The 18943-nt window shown below is 40.3% G+C and overlaps 1 protein-coding gene across 3 annotated transcripts in view; it reads left to right on the top strand.

Moving 5' to 3' along the window:
• Positions 1–18943, top strand: part of LOC128693161 (putative neural-cadherin 2) — a 919455-nt gene that overhangs the window by 635077 nt on the left and 265435 nt on the right. For all 3 annotated transcript variants that reach the window (XM_070089401.1, XM_070089402.1, XM_070089403.1), the window contains one exon: positions 17524–17730. In XM_070089401.1, coding sequence (XP_069945502.1) covers positions 17524–17730 — 207 coding nt within the window. The remainder of the gene's footprint in view (positions 1–17523; positions 17731–18943) is intronic.

Here is an 18943-nt window from a genome sequence, read left to right as displayed (position 1 = left end):
AAGACTTGAACTGAGCACATAATATGTTACATCCTACCTAACAAAGGAAACTACATCAAATAACAATATAAAGCAATACATTTACGATTTAGCTATTATCGCAAATATAAGCAATATAAAATTAAATGAAAAGGTAATAATTATATATATACATAATAATCATTGCAACCCATTCAGGGGTTGCAACACACACACACACACACACACACACACACACACACACACACACACACACACACACACACACACACACACACACACCAATAAAGGTACAACTGACAATAACGTAAGAGGCAATATTGAAGCATGTGCTGGTACACAACGTGTGCTACATCAACTTCCAATATTAAAAATTAAATAACGAAACAAATATTGTAGAAGAGACTTTAATAACTTAGTGCTGACTCAGTAATTACATCTAAGTTTTTTTTACTCTAAGTTATCTACAAAGTTTATCGAATATAAAAGTAAAAAAAAGTCAGATTAAACTATTATATTTTGTTTTACCCACAAACAAGGAAAACTTGGAAGGAGGAACTGTTTTTAACAGCTTAAGTTATCCATTTGGGACACCCTAATGACTTTTAAAGATCCCAGGAAATCTCACGTCAAGTCATTTTTTTTGTTGTTGTTTGGAAGTTTAAAGCCTTATGAGGCTTTTCACCTGGAAATAAAAGCTCTTTTTTACCCGATATATATGATTTTTCTCAGTTTTCCGGCAGCTCACTGAAGCCGAATCAAAGGTATCATTTTCAACCTGTTCTCCGTTGACATTTTTATTTATATAATGGAGAAGTGTCGTCAGCTTGTGACAGTGCAAGTGCTGACCTTTCTTCATCCCCTCAGCCGGACGCTATGTGCTGACTTTCCTTCATCCCGTCAGCTGGACGCTAAGTGCTGACCTGTACGTGAAAAAACTCTCACGCAACACAAGGGAAGAAAATGAACAAATTTGATTGCTGTAATTCTTAATCGTAACAAGAGATACGGAAATAGGGCGGATATACAGCTGAATTATTATTACATTCACCTAGAGACACTAAACTCTTAAAGGTAATACACCACTTGGGAAAACAGAAGGTAGCCAGTGTATTGTTTAATCCGAAGAAGGATGAGGGGCGGAGCTCCAAGTTCTTAGAACAAAAGTTCTTGACCAGCATCAATGCGCTCCCATGAAGGAGGGATCAACACTTAAATCATCTTCATCTCAAAGTTTCCCTGAGTTAGTCAGTTATCGCCACTAACGCAAAGTCTCACTATAAAGTGTTTCTTGAAAGGAATGGCGAATGTTTTTCGATTCCAAGGCTCTCAGATAAAGCCGGAGAATAATAACTACTTGTATTAAAGATATTTGTACTTTCGTTGGGTGTAATTTCTACAGTGTTTGCTGTCTCTACTCTTTTTGGTGCATTAAAGATCAGATATCAGTCTCCTTGATTATTCATTTTAAATTGATCTCGCTGTCTGGTTGCCTTCTCGGAAAAAAGGTAAATATGAAGAGAGATAACACTAAGAGACAAAAAGTGGAGATGGTTAGACATAGAAGGAGAAAGCGAGAGAGGGAGAGAGAGAGGGAGACAGAGAGAGAGAGAGAGAGAGAGAGAGAGAGAGAGAGAGAGAGAGAGAGAGAGAGAGAGAGAGAGAGAGAGAGAGAGAGAGAGAGATAGGGAGAGCCATTCACTAATCGCAAATAAACGAGCGTCAACAAGAGACATGCTCACTCGTTAATTCACTAAATGGCTGCTAATTCTGTTTTCGCAGGACACGGCCCTTTTCATTTCCACTTCGTTTTTCAGACTCGTCGGGGCCATCAAATAAGCGAGAAATTAATATTTTTAACACATTCTGACATTTTTATTAACATTAAGCTTGTCCACACGTTAATTTTAAAGATACATAAATTGTGACGAGTACATCTCTCTTTATCTGGATATACTGAGAAGAGCTGTGTAATGATACTTGGAATAATTATATATATATATATGTCGTCCTTTCTAAAATTTTCTCTTATACGTTTAAAGATATATATTTTTCATTAATGTTAATGTAAACATTTTTAATTTTGCATCAAAAGAATCTTAGAAAACTTACCTAACCTTATTATAACAAGAGCAATTTATTTTAGCCTAACCCAACTAAATATATTTTAGACTTGTATACAGTAATTTAATACTAAACAAACACAGTCAAATATATTTTTTTTTCGTTAGGTTCAGAATTATTTTGTCGAAATTATTGCATACACAAATTTTCACTTGTCCTATATGGCAAGATGAGCGTTGCTATTTAAGCCAAGATCGCAAATTCTGCCTATTCGGCACGACATATATATATATATATATATATATATATATATATATATATATATATATATATATATATATATATATATATATATATATATATATATATATATATATATATATATATATATATATATATATATATATATATATATATATATATATATATATATATAGTTAGAGTTTACTTTAATTCCTATTCAAGGGTTTGAAGAATTCTTGACTAGAGATTTACAGGTGGTTTGTAACCTTAATTGCTCTTGTGTAATCAATACATTTTAAAACTAACCCATTCATCTCGTGCCTAGTGTGCCTAGCCAGGGCAAGTAACGAAGCTTCGGTATATTTGCTCACGATTTTTTGGTACACAAGTTTTGTTTTACGAGAGAGAGAGAGAGAGAGAGAGAGAGAGAGAGAGAGAGAGAGAGAGAGAGAGAGAGAGAGAGAGAGAGAGAGAGAGAGAGAGAGAGAGAGAGAGAGAGAGAGAAAGAAAGAAAGAAAAAATATCAGTTATATTTATGTGACTCGATCAACCCTTGATGGTTATTCAACTCTGAAGTAGAGTAGAGCCTGGGGGCAACAAGGAAACGTTTCGCTCATTCCTGATTAAGCTAAAAGTCCATAACTCCACGAGGGACTAAAATGTGAGTGAGTGTGTGTGTGTGTGTGTGTGTGTGTGTGTGTGTGTGTGTGTGTGTGTGTGTGTGTGTGTGTGTGTGTGTCGTCTTGCCGTACAGAGCCTCAGCTCGTGTTATGGTATACTGCGATACAGTTTTCAGAAATGTTTTGCGTAATTTATCATTTCTTCGTTTGTCATTAAGCTTTAAAATTTGGTGTTTTTTTCATTGAGTTTTATTGTATTTTAACATACATAATATTTTCCTGGCTCTTATCTCTTGCATTTACAAGGGGTTCGTAATATATTTACATTTGTGTAAGGGTTTTCAGCTTATCACAGAAATATGAAATACTGCTTCCTATCCGAAGGCGGGTACTGACACAGACCCACGAAGGCGGGTACTGACACAGGCTCACGAAGGCGGGTACTGACACAGGCTCACGAAGGCGGGTACTGACACAGGCTCACGAAGGCGGGTACTGACACAGGCTCACGAAGGCGGGTACTGACACAGGCTCACGAAGGCGGGTACTGACACAGGCTCACGAAGGCGGGTACTGACACAGGCTCACGAAGGCGGGTACTGACACAGGCTCACGAAGGCGGGTACTGACACAGGCTCACGAAGGCGGGTACTGACACAAGCTCACGAAGGCGGGTACTGACACAGGCTCACGAAGGCGGGTACTGACACAGGCTCACGAAGGCGGGTACTGACACAGACCCACGAAGGCGGGTACTGACACAGACCCACGAAGGCGGGTACTGACACAGGCTCACGAAGGCGGGTACTGACACAGACCCACGAAGGCGGGTACTGACACAGGCTCACGAAGGCGGGTACTGACACAAGCTCACGAAGGCGGGTACTGACACAGGCTCACGAAGGCGGGTACTGACACAGGCTCACGAAGGCGGGTACTGACACAGACCCACGAAGGCGGGTACTGACACAGACCCACGAAGGCGGGTACTGACACAGGCTCACGAAGGCGGGTACTGACACAGACCCACGAAGGCGGGTACTGACACAGGCTCACGAAGGCGGGTACTGACACAGATCCACGAAGGCGGGTACTGACACAGGCTCACGAAGGCGGGTACTGACACAGACCCACGAAGGCGGGTACTGACACAGACCCACGAAGGCGGGTACTGACACAGGCTCACGAAGGCGGGTACTGACACAGGCTCACGAAGGCGGGTAATGACACAGGCTCACGAAGGCGGGTAATGACACGGGCCCACGAAGGCGGGTACTGACACAGACCCACAAAGGTGGGTACTGACACAGGCCCACAAAGGTGGGTACTAACACAGGCCCACAAAGGTTGGTACTGACACAGGCCCAAGAAAGCGGTTACTGACACAGGTCCACGAAGGCGGGTACTGACACAGGCCCACGAAGGCGGGTACTGACACAGGCCCGCGAAGGCGGGTTTTGACACATGCCCACAAAGGTGGGTACTGACACCGGCCCACAAAGGTGGGTACTGACACAGGCTCACGAAGGCGGGTAATGACACGGTCCCACGAAGGCGGATACTGACACAGACCCACGATGGCGGGTACTGACACAGGCTCACGAAGGCGGGTAATGACACGGGCCCACGAAGGCGGGTACTGACACAGACCCACGAAGGCGGGTACTGACACAGGCTCACGAAGGCGGGTAATGACACGGGCCCCACGAAGGCGGGTACTGACACAGACCCACGAAGGCGGGTACTGACACAGGCTCACGAAGGCGGGTAATGACACGGGCCAACGAAGGCGGGTACTGACACAGACCCACGAAGGCGGGTACTGACACAGGCTCACGAAGGCGGGTAATGACACGGGCCCACGAAGGCGGGTACTGACACAGGCCCGCGAAGGCGGTTACTGACACAGGTCCACGAAGGCGGGTACTGACAGTCCCACGAAGGCAGGTACTGACACTGCCCCATGAAGACACAGCATTTATGCAACCCTACAAAGACACGTATTGACAAAGCCTAACGACCATCTTTCTATCTTAAAAGCAAATCGCAATGGTATACTAAAACATTTATCCACAAAGAACAAATATCAGCTCCTCTGTACGAGAAGATTTAAGAAATGAAGATTAGAGCACTCTAGTGTGACTTCGTAAATGTGGACGTCCAAGTCGGACCAAAACGTCGGCGTAAGCTCCTCTCTTCTATGTTCGGGTTATTTGTGTGTATCAGAACAGCTTATTGCCAACAGTACTAAAGAAGAGACATGTCGCAAAACGAACATTAATTGACACAACATTTCACTCTATCATGTCATGAGTTGGTGCAAGTCCAAAAGAGCGAAACTTCGTCCCAGTAAATGCTTGAACTTCCATACATGTCTTCTGGATTACTGTATAAATCACAGATCACACTATAGAGCAATAGTGGAGTATAAATAACGTAGGGATAACTATGTTACTGTCACTACTACTCTTTAAGGCACTTGTGTCTAGACTGAAGCATAATTAATAATCTGACTAGTCAAAGACCCGGCCTGGCTTAAGGATCGAGCTCTGCTGTCTTCTTGCACTGGACGAGCGACAACCATTTTGCGCTTAATGAAATACAGCATAATAATAATAATAATAATAATAATAATAATAATAATAATAATAATAATAATAATAATAATAATAATAATAATAATAATAATAATAATAATAACAACAATAATAATAATAATAATAATAATAATAATAATAATAATAATAATAATAATAATAATAATAATAATAATAATAATCTTTATTTCCACAAGTACATGTACAAGGTTGTATATACAGGCCTAGCTGACAGTGACATAGAAAGCCGCTTGTTATGCAGAGTATTTCAGGCAAATTAGGTCAATTTTGTCCAAGGATGCGACCCACACCAGTCGACTGACACTCAGGTACCCATTTTATTAATGTAGAACAATGGACAAAACAGTGTTGATTGTAAAGCCATTATACATTAATAGTTTTATTTCAGGTCAGCCAAATTGCAGATCTACAGAATGCTAAAACAAAAACTAGTTGCTTAGAGCTATTGAAACATTTTGGTTACTTGAAACAAATAAATAATTCAAACTGTGGGCCCTTAACTTTTAAATTTCTACGGCGGTGCAGGCAGAAAAAAATGCAATTTTGGCCTGTAAAATGCTAGATGAACTGGTTCCAGATTTTAATGCTAACGTTACCGCTATACACAAGCTGTTCACAAAAGGATAAACGAGGAAGCATAAAGGGTCACAGGGTTATGAGCTCCATCTTTACAAACATAAGGTAAGTTGTCCATAGACACCAGTCAAGTCTGGCCTGAGATTTAACAGCAACAGCGATGATTCTGGGAACCTTCAGCAGCTAGGTGAGTAGACGGTCAGGAATTCGTTGGTTTAGCGATGACAACCCTTGTACACACCTTGTCGTAGCCATTCATATCTCTCCGGGCCCCATTTTTAACTCTAATCTAATTCTTTATCGCCAGAACTCGACTCTTCTTGCTATTAAAACTTTTTATAACAATTACCTTCACTGGCTAGTACGTTCAAACTGCCATCCTGACTCTGAAAGAGTATTTTCTAATGACCCTATGACACAATAACGTCATCAGCTGCCATTTATGCCCCCTGGCTTTTTATGGAACTGAAACACTGTCCCCCATCCCTTTCCCATGAGCAGTATCTCGTATGTCATAATCATATCCAACAGTGATCTTCCCCCTCTAAGTTCTTGATGTCATTCATCGTAGTCCATTGCTTCCCAGCTCTCTAGTCTCGATTCGTTCATTGCATTAATTATTGCTGTAAAGATATGCATCTCAGCTAGGTATCTGCTGTCATGAACACAGAACTGGTAATGAGATTATTACCGAGAAACAATCACGTGTAACAGTCTCTATGTCGGCTAATTTCACGTTTAATGTTCTTAAGAAACTAAAGTTCATTTCTATGAAACCATGAAAGTGAGCAACGTCGACAACAACAAAAAATGACAATCATTTTTACACAGGTCGCACGTAATAAATTAGTCGCTAATGCTAGGGGGGCTTTGACCCCTGCCGTCAAAGGAAGACTTTTAGACCGAGCTCTCGCTTCTGCAATGCAAACCAACAAGATTTTTTTGTCACTTTCGCATACGTATTTTGGGTATCTTATGTTAAATGCTACTTCATGTAATTTTATCGTATCTATGAACTCAAGGACGTCACATATATGACAAAGTTAAACATGAAAGAGAACTCCAAATGTTTAACTTTGTCATATATGTGACGAATTTTAGAATGCAAAAGAATGAACACTCTGTACATTTTTTTTTATTTAATTTTCTGTTTCTTTTTAACATTTATAACATATATAGAAGGTAATTCGCTATTTTGTTCAACCACAAATGTTAAACTTAATGGCTAAAGTTAGTTTAATCAATGAAACTGACATAAATATTTATCGAAGCTTGTCCACGAAGGCACAAGTCGTCCAGTTTTTCCTTACCTATTTACGGAGAATACACGTGGTTGAAGTTTTAGGTGTTAAGTAATGGGAGAACGAGAGAACGGTACGTGGGATGACCACGTGGAGTTTCCAGTATGTACGTCCTTCGTGACTAGGATTGCAGGGAATGGGCCTGCAAAATGTTGCCAAGAAGAGATATATAACCCCAGTGAGTGCCAGGAGGCTGCATCTCAGCGGGGTATTAGTCCAAATCTTAAAGGGAAAGGGAGTGCGTGCCTGCACGGGTGTAATGCGTGTGCGGCGTGCTTGTGTGGAATGCATGCATGCAGGGTCACATATATATGTGTATACGGTAGTGGGTGTGTATGTGTAGTCAGGTATGCGTGTGCACATGGTATGTGTATGTGTGTGCATGACCATATACGTGAGCGTGTGGCATGTGGGCAGAAATGGGAGTATGGCATGTGTGTGTGTGTGTGTGTGGAATGCATGCAGGGGATGCTGCTGACCGTGAGGACAACGCTTCTCCAACCTGAAGCGCTAAGAGAGGGGATAGGAGATACTGCTGTCACACCTGCCAGACCCTCCTAAGGTTGAGAAAATTAATGCATATCTGATAACGGCGACACAAAGGAACAGATCCAGGTCTCACAGAGGATTGTTGAGTGAGATTCATGGAAGGGAGGGAGAAAGGAAGGAAGGAAGGAAGGGGATTGGAGGAAGAGGGAGGGAAGGAGGAAGGAAGAAAGAGGAAGTAAATGGAGGAATAGGAAGGGAGAACGGATAGAGGGGAAGGAAGAATACAGAGGAGCATACAGGAATACATGGGAAAGATAGATAACACGAGAATTTTCAATCTACATAAAAGTGTTGTCTTGAAAACAATAAAATGCAGATGTCAGTGTTAAATTTATGTTATTATTATTATTATTATTATTATTACTATTATTATTATTATTATTATTAAACTAAGGGAAGCTATCAGCAAAGGAAAGTCGTTTGAAGGGTGACCTTATGAGAAATCAAGGAAAATCAAAGGTGTAACAAATCACTTTGAGTCAAAATGGCGTTCATAGCGTTTACGTTGAAGGTGGGTCTTTCTGAAAGCAGAACAGAGGCAAAGTGAGGGCGCCCAGGAGCTGAAATAGACCAGAAATGGATTCTACGTGCTCTTTGATAAATGGTATAATCAATCAAAGGGTATTTGAGCGTCAACAGGACCTTACGAATTCTGAAGAGAGGGCGCGCACCTCTCCGTGTTGTAGCAATGTTTGAGTCTGGTGTGGCCAACTCTCAGTCGCTCGAGAGCTTTTTCCAGTACGCAGTAGCGATGATAAAAAGCCGATCAGTAACAGCTCGTTGTTCTTTAACCCTGACCGAAGACACTGCCATCCATCCTGAAAGCTCTGAAACTGTGCTGGAAAATACTCTGATAAAGAGAGATCCTAGCGAGAGGTGGATAGCTCCTGAACCGTGGAACGTGTAGAAAAATCTGGAAGATGATAGCCCTGAATGACCAAGGAGCTGGCGAAACACCAGGTCTGTGTTTGCTGATAAGACTGCATAGCCAACAATGAATGCGAAAAATAATGGTCTGCAGTGAATCAAAACTCAGAGGACCTTGTAACGCACTCTTGAGAGAAAAGAGACTAAGATATATGGATTTGATAGCCGAAGCAAGTACGTGACACGATATACGTAGGGGAAACAGTAAGATCTCTGTAGATCAGGATACGTAAAGACAGGAACGCCTACAACACTGGCGACTGTATGAACGCCAGTGTTCGATACAGAGACGGACAAGATCATTGTTACAATGTCATCTTACCATTGCACTAAGTCATTCTACCATTGCAACAAGTCATCCTACCCTTGCAATAGTTATTAGTTACATTGCAGCATCTTTTAAGTATTCCTTAATAATTCTCGGTTGTTCTCTTAAATTTTATGAGCACTTCTTCTTTGTTTTGCCTTTGAAATGTGTTTTGATTTATATTCTCTCTCTCTCTCTCTCTCTCTCTCAATATATATATATATATATATATATATATATATATATATATATATATATATATATATATACATGTATATATATATATATATATAGAGAGAGAGAGAGAGAGAGAGAGAGAGAGAATACCACCTCTATAGCTGGAATGGGGAGCCTCATCCTCAGAGAAGACAATAAACGTACCTCAGGAAAAACTCAAGGTTCTCCCCGGAGCTTTTTGAATATTTTCTTCTCCTACCACCCCCTATATATTTTATATTCTATGTGAACATTTATTAATAAACAGAATACATTTACAGAATACATTTACAGAAAAAACATAAACATGAATACAATGGCACACTGTATCAAAGATCATGAATTTCCTCCAGCTCCTCCGAGGCTGGACGCGAGCCAAGTATGCAGCAAGCATTTCCCCTCTGGATGGCTACGCTGAGGCGCTGGAACATGAAAGTGGCTGCCCTTGGGTCCCTGGTGGTGTCGATGAGTCTGGAACCCAATTCTTTAAGGAAACGTGTGGCATTTTTTCCCCATGATCCCAAGGTCTCTGATCCCACTGGGACAAATTGATACTGTTGGCTAATGTCCCTGTACTTGCTGATCTTGTAATCCTCCCTGTGGTCAGCAGCTCCTCCCTGTCGCCCCACACTGTGATGGATATAGGTGTCAGCCAGTGTGGATACACAGGTATAGTCCCATGCTAAGAGCTTGCCATTCTTCCAAGGATAGATGGTGATCCCGTCTGGGTGGTTTGCTGGGTTGTGGGTATTGTTGGCTGCTAGTGGTCGGGGCTCCCTCTCGGCAGGGCATCCAGCTGTAGCAAGGGTTCTCTTAATGATGTCGTTGACCTCATTGTGTCTTGCATGCCAGCCCTTGGTTTTAGAACAGTTAAGACTATGTAGACCCTATTGGTCTGCTTGCACTTCGCTGCAAATACACGTATATTCTGTGTGAATTGGGGCAGCAAGGCGCAGAGCCACTGCAATACGGAGGGTCTTAGGGTCGAGTCGCGTTCCCATTGCTGATATGGGGACTGTTTGGAGGAAGTCCCCGGAGTGAGGTGCGCTCACAGCCTGGAGACGGGCAATCTCCCTATCTGATGTTGCAGCCCTGAGCATGTTGGCAAGCACCTTTTCAGCGATCGGGCCATCCCAGCTTGACTGTTTGTGAGCCAGTGCTGCACTAGGGTTTGGTTCTGGAGCAGCAAGAGTCTCCCATTCGGTGATGACACTGGCATAGCTAGGGTCTTCTATTCCTGCTGAGTCACTGAGGGTATCGGGAAGAATTTGTCTTATCAACTCGTTTGATGCTATGGAAGAGGATAGGATATATATATATATATATATATATATATATATATATATATATATATATATATATATATATATATATGTCGTGCCGAATATGTAAAACTGGTCAATTAGCAAGAACTCATTTAAAACTAAGTCCTTTCTAAAATTTTCTCTTATACGTTTAAAGATATATTTTTTTCATTATTGTTAATGTAAACATTTTTAATTTTGCTCCAAAAGAATCTTAGAAAACTTACCTAACCTTATTATATCAAGAACAATTTATTTTAGCCTTACCCAACTAAATATATTTTAGATTTGTTTACAGTAATTTAATACTAAACAAACGCAGTGAAATATATTTTTTCGTTAGGTTCAGAATGATTTTAGGTGAAATTATTGCATACACAAATTTTCGCTTGTCCTATATGGCAAGATAAGCGTTGCTATTTAAGCCAAGATCATAAGTTCTGCCTATTCGGCATTTGACATATATATATATATATATATATATATATATATATATATATATATATATATATATATATTAAAAAAAAAAGAGAGAGAGAGAGAGAGAGAGAGAGAGAGAGAGAGAGAGAGAGAGAGAGAGAGAGAGAGAGAGAGAGAGAAAGAGAGAGATGACTCGAGTATGGAACACATTTGTATAGCATAATGATGTCAACGAGATAAAGTCAGTTGATCAAATGAAAATGCTGGCCCACAGATGGCTCCAACTTCATCCTGTTCCCTACTTGTATGTCTCATAACAATAAAAATGCTTTCAAATGAGCTGATGTAGGTATCAGCTCTTAGCTTGCCAATAAAGTTAGGAATCCTTAACCTGTAAATAGCTTGTCAATAAAGCTGGGGATCCTTAACCTTGTCAAACCCTGTGTAGAGAGAGAGAGAGAGAGAGAGAGAGAGAGAGAGAGAGAGAGAGAGAGAGAGAGAGAGAGAGAGAGAGAGAGAGAGAGAGAGTATTTGAGGATAGGAAGTAATGGATGAGTGGATCGAGAGATGAATAGACTAAAGCGCTGAATTTATAAAGCTAGAAGATAGCTTTGAATATCAAGAGGCAGGAACGCAAGAAACCTTCATCTTCGTCCATCCCTCTTTATTTTTAGGTTTTCCATTCTCCCTTTCACCCATTCCTTTCATCTATCCCATCCCCATCCACCCTTCCCGTCACCTCCCTATAATTCCCTCCTTCCCTACTGCCCACTCTATTCATGTTTCTATTTCCTCACTCGCCATCCGCCTATCAGTTGAAATATGGCGTGGGAAATGAAGCAAGCTATCTCTACCACAATACAAGCATAGTATAGTGTATAGCAGCTACACACTGTAGGTGCACATAATTTGATTAAATCAATACATTTTATGACTTCCCTGCACTAAGACGTTTGACCTTAAAGGAGAATAAGGGAGGTAAGAGGCAGCTTAACACATGCCCCGTTATTACCATACAAATTTTTTGTATCTCGTCATGTTTGCCGTAGTTCGGGCTTGGTGTCATCACATGTAATTGAAAAGCGTCACTCACGCGGCAGACAGAGCCATCTCTGTCTGCCACGACGCCAGACACTCGACGTGTCTGGCGTCGAGTGAGTCAGTCCAGTGGCTATGGGAAGTTATAGCTACGATTTAAAAAACAAATTGATGAAACGTCCGATTGGGGGCCAGGGACGATGAAGAGATTTATACCAAATAAGATGACAGGAAGAGTATTCAGATACCCCATGTTGCTCACCCTAGTCCACTAGGTTCGTAGGTTCGGGTCTCCTTCAACCTGAGATTAGTGTTTGTATATATATATATATATATATATATATATATATATATATATATATATATATATATATATATATATATATATATATATATATATATATATATATATATATATATATATATATATATATATATATATATATATATATATATATATATATATATATATATATACAAACACTAATCTCAGGTTGAAGGAGACCCGAACTTACGAACCTTGGAACAAAGAACGCAGTGTTCTACCACCGTACCACTCTGGTCCAATACATTGGCGCCCAGCTATCGCTAGACGTTTTGGTCCAAGGCAGCCAGCTTTCCGGCAGGTGACTTTCAGCTTTTCATCACATCCCCTGCATGCATCGATCGACGACAGATTTTTACAATGTTTAGAATTCGCAGAACAGGTGAAATATTCACAAACACTAATCTTAAGTCGGAGACTCGAACCCTCGAACTTTGGAACAAGGAACGCAGTGCTCTCCCACCTTACCACAATGGTCGCCAAGGTATTGGACCAGGTGAGTACAAATAGGTGAGTACACACACGCACACACACACGCACACACACACACACACACACAAACACACACACACGCACCACACACACACACACACACAAACACACACACACACACACGCACACACACACACACACACAAACACACACACACACACACACACACACACACACACACACACACACACACACACACACACACACACACACACGTCGCAGGTTAAAAATATAAGCTCTACCTCCGAGTCTTGGCAGCAGTTACTGGTGAAGGAGCGTGTTAAATGTATTACATATTACCGTCGGGTGGTGGCGAGTCATGGCCCTTGCTCGTGGGAAAGAGCATGCTAAATCTGCCCACCAGGCGCTCTGTTCCTGCTATTCCTTCGTAATTCCTCTCATTATTTATAGCAAGCTGGTAACATTGCTTTTAGAAACCCAGGCGATGCAACTAGCTGCCCAGACTCGTGCGGAATCAGTGAAAGACAGAATTTCTGGCTTTTGTCTTCCCTAAAGTAGCTGCCTAGATGCTGTTGAAGAGGCTCGTAATCCACGGAACTGAAACTACGATCCCTTGCCACGAAACATACCTAATATCTCTCATTCTTCTCATTCTTCAAGGGCTGTATGACCCTTATGGGTTAAGAGCTTCTTCATAAGTGAATCAAAAGTTAAAATGTGTTTATACTGAACGTTTCCGGTTATTTAGTCATTTACTGTGTTATTATCGAGTGCCGTATATACACTCAGATGATAATCTCATAACTGTATAAAGTGGAAGTAGTCGTTATTGGAGATTCTCAATATTCCAGATACTCTATAATCAAATTATTCTATATTCCAGTCTAAGGGAATGGTCTCCTATTCTTTATATTGAGGAAGTCGGTATTCCCGACTTCCTCAGTATAAAGAATAGGAGAGTTCTTCTCTCATTTCTCTGAAAATAAATTAATAAAGAACAATAGGCAAAATAAGAAACATAAGGGTTGGTAGATAAGCTGTTTATAATAGATACTTTTATTAATAATAAAGGGTGAAAAATTAATATAAGCCTATATTTAGAAAAAAAAAACAAGGACATATTGCCAAGGATGCTCTAATAACAAATACACATGGATGTGACAGGAGAGAGAAGTAATGGGGCATTATCTACTGGAGGACCTCCGATAGGATGGAAAGAAACTCCCAGATTTATCATCCAGGCTATAAAACGGTTTGGGCTTCATAAGAAGGGTTAGACTGGCTTAATTAAGTCTGGTGGACTGACACACCAAAGTGTTAATGGGGTTATAGTACCTATGATAAATTTACCCTAAAGGTCAACCTATTTTTTTTATTAAACAAAATTGGATACATAAGCAATATGCCGCTTTCTTATTCTATATGATAGTTATACAATGGGAATAAAAGCTAGCTATGTTTCCCTCTGTCACATTCTATTTGTGCAGGATGGGGCTCTTACGTGTATTGAAATCTGTCAGCCTTAAATGGGAGACTTCAGTGGGGGAATTGATGATAACGTCTAGCATTACAGCAAGGGTTCTTCAGCAACGGGAGCTTCAAAGGTTTCCTTCCAGCAAAGCTAAAGATGCTGTCAATTTGGAATTGCCATCTATCAGGATAACCTATGCCATACACAGGAGAAATAGCATTTTTATAAGGATATCTCTATCATTCAAGTGCGGAGGCAAGAAGAATTATACACATAAGGCAGAGGAAAGTAAAAGGAGTGTAGTAAGAGAAAGATAATTGTCAAAAGATATCGAATTTACATATACACACATACATAGGCGTGTACATGTGACATATATATATATATACATATATATATATATATATATATATATATATATATATATATATATATATATATATATATATATATATATATATATATATATATATATATATATATATATATATATATGAATATATTCACACATACTTATAGGGGCTGAAAGGCTCTAAAAAAGGGGGCGACAACAACAAATTACGCTAAAAAACACATAAAAGTAAAACCTTTACCGGTTACCGAATATAAACATAATTAAGACAATATTAGAAACAAGACCATAAGAGATGAAGGTACCCATGCAGGACAGAACAGCTTACTTTCTCAGGAGTCCAGTGGAAGATAAAACGAGGACTGAGCCAGGGAAAGGTCAACAAATAATCGAAATCAGGAAGGAAAAGAAATACCTACTTGTCACCAGGTCTGGTCATGGACCGGGCAGCAGGGGCGTTGACCCACGAAACACTCCTGATTCATGGAGCGATTCACTCAAGGTGAATCGCTCCATGAGTTAGGAATCTGGCTCACCTGTGGCACTCATATACACACTCCTTCAGGAGTTGAAGAAAGTAACAAGAGCCAAAATCCTATGCATTTATCCTAACACAAACATTAATTAACATCAACATAAAGTATTCTAGATTCTTAATTTTCCACAAACTCTGTATTTCAAATTCCTTATACGGCAGGCCCCGCTTTACAGCTCTTCATTTTACAGCATTTTCCTAATACAGCGGTTTTCAATTATACTCATTCTTCATTTATTCACACTTCCTACAATAAATATATTCACCATTCACAATAAGCTAAGGACAAAAATATTTTAAGGCAAGTAATGTGTGTACTGTATATGCATATATTGCTTACTTGATAAATGATATTGTAAACATGATATCAGAGTTTTATATGCATTTGAAAGTGAAAAATGGCTATGATTCACTTTATAGCGAATTTCAATTTACAGCAGTAGCTCAGAACCTAACCTGCTGTATAAACGGGGCTCTCTTGTACTCAAGAAACTCAATCTTCTTCTGGTTATTCCGGTTAATCTATGTTTCAGATACTCTATATGGTACAGTAGATACCTAACCCAGTCCTACCCAATCAAACATAAATTTAGTTCAGTGGTAGAAGGCTGGTGGGGTAAAATATAATCCTGATATTTCTAACAAACCACAGAACGGGTGGGGGTTTAAAACCCATGGCAAGTTAGTCCTAGAACTCCAGACAATCGTATTTTTACGATTTCGTGAGTCTTGATATTCCTGCTCAAATCACGTCAACACTAACGTGCCTCCTGTTTGTGATAAACAAGAACAGGTTAAAAAGAAATAAGACGTTCATTACAATATACGTCTTTCACGAGAAACAGTAAGAGGAACAAAGAGGTGAGGCGATCACATACACCATCCGCACACAATAACACGCTCAGCAAGACGCCAAAGGATACTGGGAAAAATAATTCGTTCTTTGTTTATCGTTGTTCGTGTGATGCCTTCCAAAAACGCCCAGGAAATCCGGCTTGCTGGGCGGCTCAAAACCAAAGCATAGACGGAGCAAGCTTAATCAGGCCAGCTGACGCTGGGGACGTATGTTCTAAAAATGGATTAGACAAATATATGAGTAAGAAGGGCTGGGTTTTGGGGGGATCTGCCAAGTATAAGTGAATGAATGTGTGTGCATACGACTGGAACATCACTAGGCTGCTAATGAGTACTGACAAATTTAGGATGGATTAAGAGCTAATGGTGGGTTAAAAAGACCAAATGCAATCAGTTTGTCCTAAAGAGATTACCTTTTGTGTCTTCTTCCATTATATCGGTATTATATATACTTTTTAGTTTACACAGGGTTCTACAAGGTTAGGTTTAAGGTTCCTAACTTTATTTACAAGTTAAGAGCTGTTACCTACATCAGCTCATTTTAAAGCCCTTTCATTGTTAAGAGATACACAAATAGGGAACAGGATGAACTTGGAGCCATCTGTGGACCAGCGATTTTATTTGGCCAGTAGGCCAACCACAGTACTTTTTCGTTTATAATTTTTTTATACTGCTACTACTATTGTTAAGCTTCCTCCACTCAAGCTTCAACATATCGTATGATTGTATAATTCCAACTACAATATTTGAGATGTATGGAGAAAGTTTTTGGTCAGTCCCCTTGTGGGAAGTGTGATGGAAGAGGATATATCAACTTCAGTTTTGTGGTGATAATGTCTTTAAAAAATGATTGGGAAATGGTGGTGATGCTGAATGGCGTCACCATTTAAAAGGAACAATTTAATCTTCTGTTGACTTTAAATGTTTTGCATTCCAGCATGTAAGATGGCAGGTAAATCTTACGAACTTCCGGGCAGTTCCGCCTCTCTCTTCTCTGTCTGCCACTGCGTCGTCTGAAGCTTATTTCTCTCTCTCTCTCTCTCTCTCTCTCTCTCTCTCTCTCTCTCTCTCTCTCTCTCTCTCTCTCTCTCTCTCTCTCTCTCTCTCTCTCTCTCTCTCTCTCTCTCTCTCTCTCTCTCTCTCTCTCTCACTCTCTCTCTCTCTCTCTCTCTCTCTCTCTCATTCGTAAATTTAAAATTTTCTTTCCTTTTCTCTTTCTTCCTTTATTCATTCCTCTTTTCATTTTTTATTATCTCCTTCCTTCTTTTCTTTCTTCCTCTTTTCCTCCCTTCCTTTCTTTCTTCCTTCTTTCCTTCCTTCCTCTCAATTCACATATCACTTGCCCACCAGCACTCCCACTTCTGTTTCAGCACGAGTTGGTGGTAGCAGCGGAGGCAGCCGTGGGAGGCACGGGCGTGAGCGGCGGCGGCTCGGGCGTGGGCGGGGAGGCGGTGCACACCATCGTGCAGGTGCGGGTGGCAGACATCAATGACAACCCTCCAGTCTTCGTGCACCCGGACCCAGTCTTCACGGTTATCGAGGAAGATGACAGAGATTTACCCACCACTATCACTACGGTGGGGGAGTTTTTAATGATATTATTATTATTATTATTATTATTATTATTATTATTATTATTATTATTATTATTATTATTATTATTATTATTATTATTATTATTATTATTATGGAACAGTTTAAATAAAAATAAATATTGCACTCATCAATTAAATCTAAATTATAATTAATATGTTTTGGGAGAAAGCTCTCCACCCGTAAGGGCCATGTAAGACCTGGGAAATATGAGATAATCCGGTTTGATCCATAGGGGGATGGTAACTCGTACCTCCAGTTGATTGAATCAAAAGCCCTTCACCAGGAATTAACTTAGAGAGAGAGAGAGAGAGAGAGAGAGAGAGAGAGAGAGAGAGAGAGAGAGAGAGAGAGAGAGAGAGAGAGAGAGAGAGAGAGAGGGAGAGAGGGAGAGAGAGAGAGAGAGAGAGAGAGAGAGGGAGGGAGACAGACAGAAACAGACAGACAGAAAGACAGAGATGGGGAATAGAATTGAAAAAATATTGGTGAAAGATGAGTAGAATAGGAGGAGAAAGTAGATGAAGAAATGAGAATGAAAGTATGAAAGAATGAGAGAAATGAGAACAATATAAATAAGTTAAGGCAACGTCAGTTCTCAGGTATAGACACTGGGATATATATATATACACCCCTGCGTATATACACACCCCTGCGTATACCCCTGCGTATATACACTGAGGCCTTATGGCTCTATATATACAACGTGTTGTGAGAGAAAACATTCTTTTCTGCCATGTATACGAGGCTCGTGTTATCCTACTCACAAAACAAGATAACAAGATCAATCGTATTCAGAGAATCTGCTATCCTATTTCAAAGCATGAGTTATCCTGGCCAGGGGTTAAGTTATCTTGGTATGGAGCTTGAGTTATTTTGGTTAGGGGCTATGTTATCCTGGCCAGGGGTTATGTTATCTTGGCTTGTAGCTTAAGTTATTTTGGTTAGGGGCTATGTTATCCTGGCCAGGGGTTATGTTATCTTGGCTTGTAGCTTAAGTTATTTTGGTTAGGGGCTATGTTATCCTGGACAGGGGATCAGATATCCAGGATATAGGCTAGGTTAAACTGCAAGAGTGTGAATTATCCTGACTAAGAGCCGAGTTTTCCTGGTCTGGGTTTAAGTTATCCTGGACGAAGGGTAAATTATCTGGCAAGATGTTGAATTATCCTGGCTTGAGGTTGAATTATCCTGAGCAGA

Source organism: Cherax quadricarinatus, chromosome 28, assembly GCF_038502225.1.
Source record: "Cherax quadricarinatus isolate ZL_2023a chromosome 28, ASM3850222v1, whole genome shotgun sequence".
Taxonomy (NCBI): Eukaryota; Metazoa; Arthropoda; class Malacostraca; order Decapoda; family Parastacidae; genus Cherax; species Cherax quadricarinatus.
The sequence above is the reverse complement of the archived record's forward strand: the minus strand, read 5'-3'. Positions and strand labels throughout refer to the sequence as shown.